Source organism: Helianthus annuus, chromosome 6 (assembly GCF_002127325.2).
Source record: "Helianthus annuus cultivar XRQ/B chromosome 6, HanXRQr2.0-SUNRISE, whole genome shotgun sequence".
NCBI lineage: Eukaryota > Viridiplantae > Streptophyta > Magnoliopsida > Asterales > Asteraceae > Helianthus > Helianthus annuus.
Window position 1 is genome coordinate 11,165,489 of NC_035438.2, and position 11,184 is coordinate 11,176,672.

The 11,184-nt window shown below is 42.9% G+C and overlaps 1 protein-coding gene across 1 annotated transcript; it reads left to right on the forward strand.

The window, feature by feature from the left end:
- The first annotated feature begins 6,879 nt into the window (after positions 1-6,879).
- On the forward strand, positions 6,880-7,569 carry LOC110944390. Its single transcript, XM_022186053.1, has one exon. The coding sequence runs from the start codon at positions 6,880-6,882 to the stop codon at positions 7,567-7,569; it is 690 nt and encodes a 229-aa protein (XP_022041745.1).
- Positions 7,570-11,184: the final 3,615 nt, after the last annotated feature.

Genomic DNA, 11,184 nt, shown 5'->3' on the forward strand with positions numbered 1-11,184 from the left:
TTATTCTCACGCCGGAGTCGGGTCAAGGAGAGAACCCTTCTTCTCCCTTGACGAGGCTAACGGTGATTTGTTTTGCAGAGTTTACCGGAGAAGAAGGCCTACTGTATCGAACCAAACGAGAGAGAACAACCCTTTTTATGCAGATCCAAACCCCCTAGATAATTCGATTCCGGTCAATTATCTAGTGTTTCTTCATTGGCGCCCACCGATTTCTCTGTTTTTTCAGTTTTGTCTCGTTTCGATTCAGTTTCCTTCATTTCTCTGTTTTCACATGGCAGAGAATTCCTCACCTTACCCATCAGGTCCTCGGTCTGAATTCACGGGTTCTACAACCCTAAATACTCATATCGACGGAATCATGGGAATCAATACAAGTAACAATCACTCAGACGAAAAGGACTCCTCAAATCAACTCATAGAGAGAGCTCCAGAATACTGGATCGGCAGATGCCAGATAGCTTTGAACCAAATTTTCACACAAATCATCACACCTGAGTCCCCAAACATCAGATCTGATATTTGGCAAGAAAGCAGTGATAGGATTGATACTGTAGTATTGGACCCACAGATGCCTTATCAGTGGGACATCCAATCTGACAGTTATACCAGGGTAATCCCAAAACCAGAAGGTACCAATGGTCAGACAGCTAAACCAAAACAAATAAACATGGTACAAGGAGGCCCTTCACGGAGGCCAAACAAACGGCACCATGATCAGCATTGGCGAGAACAGCAAGTCGTGTTTCATGTTGTCCCTGGAGGCCCTCAGGAAGAGCGACCAGTAATTATTACTGGCATCTTCGGCCATTATCGAACGGACTATATGTTTATAGATCCAGGAAGCTCGATGGATATTATATATGAGCAGTGCTTCAAACAACTCGACCCGGAAGACAAAGCACGCCTGGAGCCGGTCGATTTCCCTCTCACCGGATTCTGTAACGAAGTTGTATTCCCGTTAGGGCAAATAGCATTCCTCGTGACTCTATCTGACGGCGAGCATTCACGCACAGTCACAGTAAATTTCATGGTCATGCCGGCAACATCACGCCATGATGTGTTGCTCGGAAGAAGGTCACAAAGAGAATTCAGCATGATCACTTCTATTCCACATGCTGCATGCAGATTTCCAACAGAAACTGGAGTTGCAATTCTATACTCAAGTAAAGAGGTCATGTACGTGGATGATGAGCCACCAGCAAAAGTGGCCAAACCCTCAGCATCAAATGAGCCGGAGAAATGGGTTCTGAACAGTGAATACCCAGAACAGACCATCCTGTTAGGACACGCCATTTCCCCAGCAACACGAGTACAATTAAAAGAATTGCTGTCCAACAATAAAGACATATTCGCCCGGTGCCCAGCAGACATGACTGGAGTTCCGCGCGATATAGCACAACATTGTCTGAACATCCGACCCTCAGCAGAACCTGTTGCGTAGGGGAGGCGCAGTTTCAGCGATGAAAATGCAAAAGCCATGGACGAGCAAGTAACAGAGCTACTTAACGCCGGAATCTTGCGTGAGGTTCAATACCATACATGGGTCGCCAACCCAGTAATGGTCCAAAAACACAGTGGCGGATGGAGAATGTGCATCGACTTCAAAGACCTGAATAGAGCATGCCCAAAAGATTGCTACGCGCTTCCTGAGATAGACAAAAAAGTTGACTCTCTAGAATCATTTCGATGGAAGTGCTTTCTCGACTGTTATAAAGGTTATCATCAGGTCCAAATGAAAAAAGAAGACGAAGACAAAACAACATTCCGCACAGACAAGGGCATCTTCTGTTACACAAAAATGCCCTTTGGCTTACGCAACGCGGGCGCAACGTACCAGCGCCTAATGGACACGGTCTTCAGAGGAGATATCGGCAAGACAGTCGAGGTATACATGGATGACCTCGTCATCATGAGCCATGAGGAAGATATAATGCTCGCAAATATCCAGCGCACGTTCGATTCTTTGCACAGCGTAAACTTAAAGCTCAACCCAACGAAATGTCCTTTGGAATGGAAGAAGGGAAATTTCTGGGTTTCATAGTAACAAGGGACAGTTTTAAAGTAAACCCGGAAAAAGTGCAGGCCATCCAGTTAATGCCATCACCTGCAACAATAAAAGAAATGCAAAGACTCGCCGGACGTCTAGCAGCCTTGAACAGATTCCTGGCAAATCATGCAGCAGAGTCCTATCCATTCATTAGCACAATACGAAACTGCGCCAAGAAAACCCACTTCCAGTGGACACCCGAAGCGGAAGCAGCTTTCAAACAAATGAAAGAATGTTTAATTCAGTTGCCGACACTAACAACACCACGAGAAAAAGAGCCACTGATCTTATATTTATCTGCAGCGGAAGTAGCAGTAGGCGCAATATTAATGGTAGAGCGAGAAAACATTCAGACTCCAATGTACTATATAAGAAAGATGCTCACTGGCCCAGAGACACGTTACTCAATGATAGAAAAACTAGTCCTAGCGCTAGTACATGCATCACGGCGCTTACGTCGGTATTTCTCTGGTCATGTCATCACAGTTCTCACTAATTACCATTTAGGTCAAATCTTATCCAAACCCGACGTTGCGGGAAGATTGGCCAAATGGGCTATCGAGCTCGGAGGATACAATATCCTATACAGACCACGACCGGCAATCAAGGGGCAAGTTCTAGCAGATTTTGCCACAGAAGTTCCTATCGACAAAGTCCAAGAATGCGAGGCAATCCAAAACCCTGTTCCTGTTTTCGACGATAGGGTCTGGACTCTGCACACAGATGGCGCTTCTAATGATGACAGAGCAGGTGCGGGTCTCCGACTGGTCAACCCAGATGACCACGAACTTACATACGCCATACGCCTAGATTTTCGAAGCACAAACAACGAGGCAGAATACGAAGCGTTCCTAGCAGGCCTTCGTTTAGCACTCAAGATGGGGGCAAGAAACCTCGAAGCCAATGTAGATTCAAAATTAGTGGCCGAACAGGTCAATGGTCATTATGATGCAAAAGGAGAAGCAATGGCTCTATACCTGGAACAAGCGCGGATGCTAATCAGCAAATTCCAAACATTCAAGGTTAATCACATAAACAGAAGCGAGAACAAACACGCGGATGCGATAAGCAAATTGGCCGCCACTAGTTTCAAACATTTAGCAAAAGAGGTACGCATCGAGGTATTGTCCAACCCTTCCGTCCCTCTCAAACAAGTAAACGTTATAGAGATCGGAAATCCATCTTGGATGTCTCCGATTATCTTATACCTACAACATGGGAAACTCCAAGAAGGAAAGGCGGAGGCTCGAAAAATCCAGAACAAAGCAATAAACTATGAAATGGCGGAAGGGATTCTGTACCGAAAGTCATTCATGGAACCACTATTGCGCTGCGTCGACAAAATAGACGCACACTATTTAGTCAGGGAGGTCCATGAAGGGTTATGCGGGATACACGCCGGACCGCGCATGGTAGTGGCAAAAATAATGAATGTGGGCTACTATTGGCCGGGAATGAACGTAGACGCGGTAGAATTACTACGGAAATGCGCAGCATGTCAGCGCCACGCGCCAAAAACACTCCGACCAAAGAACCCGCTTGTACCGGTCACGTCTGCCTGGCCTTTCCAACAATGGGGCATTGATCTTGTGGGACCATTCCCAGATGCACCCGGAGCAGTAAAATTCATCATTGTAGCAGTCGACTACTTCACAAAGTGGGTTGAAGCTAAGGCCTTGGCCTCAACCATAGCAATGGTAATCCGCAAGTTTATATGGGAACACGTTATTTGTAGATTCGGATTACCATTACGCATTATCTCCGACAACGGCACCAACTTCGCCTAAGAAGATCTTCAGAAATGGTTCAAAGAAATGAAGATCAAACACAATTTCACCTCTGTAGTGCACCCGCAAGCAAACGGCCAAGTTGAGAGTGTCAACAAACAGATTGTCGACGACATTAAAGCGCGCCTCGGAACAGCGCGCAGGGGGTGGGTCGATGAACTCCCCAGCATCCTATGGGCTCATCGTACCATGCCAAAGACCAGTACGGGGGAAACCCCATTCAGTCTTGTCTATGGATCAGAGGCAGTAATCCCAGCGGAGATAGGCCTCCCATCACCGCGCATGATTGCTATGCAGAAGCAAAACAATGAGCAAGAACGAAGACTGGATTTAGACCTTCTCGAAGAAAGGCGCGAGAACGCCGCCATCACAGAGGCAAGGTACAAATCCAAACTCGAAAAATACTACAACGCGCGAGTACGTGTATGTACCTTCGTTCCGGGTGACTTCGTCTTGCGCGACAATGAAGCTTCCAAAGCTGAAAAGCCAGGTAAACTAGCGCCAAAGTGGGAAGGACCATACATCATCAACGAAGCCCTAGGCAAAGGGGCATACACACTAAAAAGGATCAATGGAACACTAGTTCCTCGCACCTGGAACGCGCAGCAGCTGCGCATGTGTTATATATAAGCCAAACCATCCCGCAAAGATAAAAGTATACAGGCAATGTATTTCTTTATTGCACTTTGTATTATTGGCCTTGCACCCTATTAATGCAAACATCATCCCTACACATGTTATTGTTTGTTACAAATTGCATATAATTCTTTTGGTTTAAGCGAAAACAATATGGTAAACATTGTACACCTTGTAAACAGTCTAAAAAGGGCACAACCTCCCGCATTTTTAGACTAACGTTCACACATGAGCACAATACCATTCTCATTCGCTCTACCTATTCAAAGCAATTAAGCATATGCAACATATTGTAATCCAAACACAAACTGAAGCAACCAAAGCTTACATGCACAAAAGTGCATCAAAAATGTATATTATCAAGTGCAACAGAAAGCACTTTAAGCAAATATTTACAAAGAACACAACAAGTGTTTCTTCAAAATAATAAACAACCTAGGAGAGCTGATCCAACACCTCATACATAGTATGAAGAACCTCACCATACTCAGACAAGGGACGAGGATCTACAATCAAAGGATTGACATCCTCTTCATCATCTTCAACAGCAGCCGGAACAGCAACACGACGACGACGTTGGTAAACAATCGATGAACTCCCCCTCCAACCAAGCGGAAAAGATTGAGTCACGAGATGTGCCGATAACCGGGTAACTCCACCATTATTGTCGTCTTCAAGACGAAGACGGAGCCGGTCTTCAGAAGCTTCTCGATGATTTGCATTCTCAACCTTTTCATCTCCAACAGCAGGTTTAGTCACCGATTTCGACAATAATATCAAACCTTCAGCAGCATCAAGCACCTTCAGGACGTTAGAAAGTCTCATCCATCGGATTTGTCCTTTGTTCTCCATTTTTCCAAAATTAGGAGAAGAGTATTATACTCAAAATGAATATATAGAACAAAGCAGCAATAACGAGACAAGAAGTGTGATGATTAAGTGTAAAATCAAAGGCCGTCTTAACGGCGCTGCCACTGCAACTATCACGTCTCATTTAAAACCCCCTGACAGGGTCCACTCAAATTCCCAGGAACTACTGATAAATCAGAAGACGAAGAGTCAACAGAGCTTAAAGAAAATGACGTCAGTTATCGCAAGCTCATAATTACGATCTCTTTTTCTAAGATAGTAACAGTTCAAGTAAAGATATAAATATCTTTTCCAAACTGTTCATCTATCCAAAAATCAAAAGATGTTCAAAAGTAAGTCTTCTCATAGAAGATTCCCTACTTTCGCGCCAAAAAGCATTTCCCTCTCATAAGTCCAGTGCTCCACTTACTTGCATAAGAGCAACACTAGACTGGGGGGACTTGAAGGGGTAAGGTCCCAAAAACCTTGTAACAAGTACATAGGACCATACCACAACCTTGTCTTTCAGCCCTTTTTGACCTTGCGCGGCTGCGCACTGGTCCTTCAAAGAAGGCTTAAGAGACAGATAGCAGACAACACTCGCGCGCCAAAAGGAAATCATAAATCCTTGCGCTTTCTTCCATAAACAAAGGATGAAAATCCTAAGTTAAAAACTTCCGCTTAAAAATATCCAGACTTGGATATTATTTACCCATCTGGTGCCACACGATAAAGAGTCACACAGGATTATGACAGTAACCTTCTAGAAGGAACTAATCGTGCACCACTAAACGGTTACAACCGTCTGGACACGTGTCATCACCTCAGGGATCTCTGAAATCACCATGATGGCATGAAATTGGAGAGAAACCTCCACTTGATCACTTTCCACGTGGCAAACCCCCAACCATAGATCTAAACAGCGATCCGTGTGCACTAACATCGGATCGAGAAGCTTAACGGCAGGAAATGTAACCGCTTACGGAGTTAGCATCTCCCGTCAGCATTTTCACCAACAAGTTTTCCCGCCGAAAACTCTCGGCTATAAAGATGAGATCAATTCAGGTATGAAATTCAAGTTACACACACTTCGTCAATACCTCTTCTTCTTCATAAACACATACTTATTCTCACACGGGAGTCGGGTCAAGGAGAGAACCCTTCTTCTCCCCTTGACAAGGCTAACGGTGATTTGTTTTGCAGAGTTTACAGGAGCAGAAGGCCTACTGTATCGAACCAAACGAGAGAGAACAACCCTTTTTATGCAGATCCAAACCCCTTAGATAATTCGATTCCGGTCAATTATCTAGTGTTTCTTCAGTTTCTAACATTTATTGTAGAGATTTTACAATTATGACTAACGGGACCAAATCTCCTGACGGATTTGAAAATTTTATAATGGGTCATTTTATATTCACATCAGGGTTTTCTCCCAATTCATTTCGATAGCTTCTTCTTCTTCTGACATCTACTCCCACTTCCACTCTTCTTCTTCTTCTTCTTCTTCTTCTTCTTCTTCTTACACCTACTCCCACTTCCAATCTTCTTCTGTTAACAAAAATGGTGTCTGGATCTTCCTTTATTCCGGTTGAAATATTAGAGAACTTCTTTTCCAGGGCAAAAGTAAGGTCACTACTCAATGGTCGTGTCATATGTAAATTGTGGAAAAAATCCCTCTCGAACAAGAAGTTCTTGGAGAGTTATCAATCAAAATCTGAAATTGAAGGTGTCACTACACTTCGTAATGTTCTTGGTAAAGACGGTGAATTTGAAGGTTTACTCAGATGGTCTCTCTATGATAATATTCAAGAGGAGATGAAGATTCTAGACTTTGGTAAAACCGAACAACTAAAAGGTCTAATAACTTTCCCTGTTACTTCTGTCAATGGCATCCTTTATCTTTCTAGTTTGAACAAGATCTTGTTAAACCCTTTGATTAATCAAATGTTGACTGTACCCCCTCTTGTCCATTCTGACCGCGCTCGATGCTCCTATCTCTCTTTGCATGGTTTTGCTGTAAGTACTGTTACTGGCGTCTACAAACTGGTCGAAATACATACGCCAGGTGATCCCTTCCATGCTTCATTTGTGTTTGTTTACACGTTGGGAACAGGCACAGGTGAATGGAGAGAACTGCATTCAATTTCGCACACTGTCTCATATGGTAATGGCATAACCATAGGTAGCAATATCTACTGGGATCGTTACAGTGGTGAACTCATACTCAAGTTTAATGATGATTCAGAATAGTTTGAGTTGATAGAGTACCCTAGAGATTGGTCTGGCTATAACAAGTTACTGGGAGTGTTTGATGGTAAACTATGCATTACATTCATGGGTTGGAATAGCTATATTACTTGCATGTTGGAAAGCGATGGGTGGTCCGTTGTCACACCCCGATTTCCACGTGTCTCACCGGTGGGCCCGGTGGGGGATTACCGTGACGTAGTTGGCAACAATATAGTCAAACCACACAATTATATGAATGCATAGCGGAAGCATAAAGATAAATATAATTCAACCATTTATTTGTAATATCGAATGTATCACAAATAGTCGAATGGTATCCACAGGGGGATCAAGTAATAAAAAGTATTGTTCAACAGACAAGGCATCAAAAGCTTGCGAGACTCTTTAGGATGCTAAGGAGCTATAGCCAGCCGATTACGTTTAGTACCTGCACTTAATCTTTTTGGGAAAATACGTCAGTTTACACTGGTAAATACATTCAACCGACACTTTTGTAAAATGTTTATTAAAATTGATTTGAATGCACAAGGCACAAACTCTTTTATAACTTGGGATAATTTATAATTAAATCTTGTAAAGAATTACATGTTTGCTATGCGTTCGGTCGCCCGGGTCGTGCCGGGTTAAAGTTTAATGGACACACCACATAGCATATAACACCCTGGCGGGTAACCAACGGCTATGCCTTTAATTAATATAGACATAATGCCGGGTGTACGCCTACACCCGGATGTCGAGGTCGTGGCCATTTCGTAAAATGATGCCAAGGATATCCGGGACATGGTCATTAAGCCCCCAAAGGCGTTAAGCCAACAAAACAAGTTTTTAAACGGGTCACATTGATAATACCCAACTACAAATGAGTTGGGGTCAATTGCCCGACCAAGCGGTATTTTAGATACCGTAACCCAAGCCCGTAATACGGAAAATAAGTTAAAAGTATTTACCTTTGCAAGTATTGTCCTTAATTGATTAAATCACATATATCTTTTACTGGGCTCCTATTCTGGAACGAAGGTTTTAAAATAACCTATTAGAATCCTAACGGGTCTTTATATTAGCCGTAGCCTAGACCGGTCAGTTTCAAAGGATAGATACGGTTTAATCGCGTGAAAGGCGAAAACCGGGAATGGAATGTGATTTTGACCCAACAAGTTTGAAGACTTGTTTTATAGGGGTTTCATATTCACACTCTGGATTTTGGGGTCAAAATAATATGGTTTGACCCGTATCGGCTAATTTATGTAAACTAGTTACATAAGCCGAACCGCGCGCGCAATAGGCGCAACGGGTAACCGTAAGAGTCCTACACTTGTTTCCTAAGTCAATATGCCTTAAAGAGGTTGTGGTATCAGTAGGATACCTTCCGTGATGCCCGTAACGAGTTTAAGTTTATTTTATGCCCCGAAGGGGTATTTCGGTCTTTTTAAAGATTATAAAAGAGGTTTCTGAGTTCTACAGGAAATCTGAGTTTCCCGATCAGTTTATAAAGTTCAAAATACTTTATTTATTATTTAAAAGACTCGGACAAACAACGAACCGGTCACAGAGGGTGATACCATCACGTGACCTGGTCCTAAGAGAGTCCTAAGGCATATCTACATTGCACTAAAACGGGTCAGAACTGAAGTCAAAGCAAAAGTCAAACTTTTGCGACATTCGGCTCCGAACCGGGTCAATATAGCAAATGGCCGAATCAAACGAGCTTAGACAAGTTAGTATGCTTATTATCATGTTTTATGAGTGTTCAAACAAGTTACATATCACCTACATTACAGATTATGCAAGAATCGCAAAAATGGCTTTCTGTTGACTTTTTAAGTATACGTTTGACTTGACATTTGAACTAGTTAGAGTGGTGATCAGGGGGAACCCTTTTAGGGGTTTATTACCCACATAAATACCAACACATAACTACTTTTGATTCGACAATTCACTGGACCATTCGTGATTTATCGCAAAGTCAATCGTTAGTTACGACGGATTGACTTTTAAGCTAAACTAAGCAAAAACAAAGCCATAAGGGGTTGGCATACTTACAGAAGGTTAGTGCACGACTTAGAATGATAGAAGAAAGCTTGGAAGCTCCAGAGATGATCAAGAGAATAGGTTTTGAGGTGTGTTTCATTTGTTAACCAAGTATGGCCTTTTATAGCAAAGTTTGGTGCACAAGATCATCACAACACATCCTACATTGCTCATGGATGATCAACCTAGGGGTCAGGTAGAGGGCGCCCATACTTCATTGATTGCTCACAAGATCGTTTTGAAGCCAAATCATTGAAGCTGCCCATGTTTTCTGTTACTATGTGGTTCACGCGGCCCGCATGAAAGTTCATGCATCTTGTACGCGGGCCGCCTGAGTTTTCATATCAGAACGCGTAACTGCAGGAGGCTCGCGGCCCCCATCAACTTACCCAAGACCTTTACGCGGCCCGCGTTAGGTCTAATTTTCTGGATTTTTGAATCTTTTGTAATCATTGACTAAATCTTTGTAATTAATAACGAAATCTTTGGTAATTAATAGCCTGACCTTTCGGTTTTGAAGGGGTAACTTTGCGATTTGGCCCTTGATTATTTACAACTAAGGGCCTCGTGTTATTTACCCGCATTGTTAAGTCCCCGGTTAGTTTGTTAGTTATCCGGAAAGCCTTAATTTTCATTGTTGACGCTTTTAACCCTTCTCATACGAATTTGATCATAACTTTCTCGTTTTAAAACGGAACTTCGCGGAATTTATATAGTACATTCTAGTGAGCGTATTTTACTGTTACAAAGCCTCGGGTACGTCGAAGGGTCACTCAGAGGTATAATTAAACATGTTGACACAGTTAACCCCTGCAGCTTGTAATCTCTCACTTTCTCCCGCGTTTCGCTTCCGTACGATCCATGATTTATTCGTTTGAAGGTACGAGCATCGTTTAGGGTTACTATACAGTATACTTACCCTTGTTTGACATTTATAACCCTCGAATTTACATACTTTCAAGGTTTGTCAACTTTAATCCTTTATTTAATATTAAATGCCACGTGTAAACTCAAGACACGTGTCAATACATTATTGGACACAAAATTTCGAGGTGTTACATCCTCACCCCCTTAAAATAAATCTCGACCCGAGATTTACTCAAACAAATAAGGGTACTTCTCTTTCATCGTGGATTCAACTTCCCACGTGAATTCGGGACCTCTCCGGGCATCCCATTTAACCTTGACTATAGGTACATGCTTTCTTCGAAGCTTTTTCACCTGTCGGTCTTCAATCGACAAAGGCTTCTCCACAAACTTCAAGCTCTCATCTATATGCACATCTGTGTGTGGGATCACTAATGATTCATCAGCGAAGCACTTCTTTAGATTGCAGATGTGGAACACATTGTGAATTCCATTGAGCTCTACTGGTAAGTTCAACTTATAGGCAACTGACCCGACACGTTCGATAACCTCAAAAGGTCCTATGTATCTCGGGCTCAGTTTGCCCTTCTTACCGTAGCGCATCACCCCCTTCCAGGGTGATACTTTTAGTAACACTTTTTCACCTACCTCGAAGTGAAAATCCTTACGCTTTGGATCAGCGTAGTTTTTCTGCCTATCACGGGCAGCTTTGAGACGCTC

Excerpts from the sequence above, each read along its gene's own strand:
- LOC110944390 (XM_022186053.1), top strand. The coding sequence starts at position 6,880 with ATGGTGTCTGGATCTTCCTTTATTCCGGTTGAAATATTAGAGAACTTC.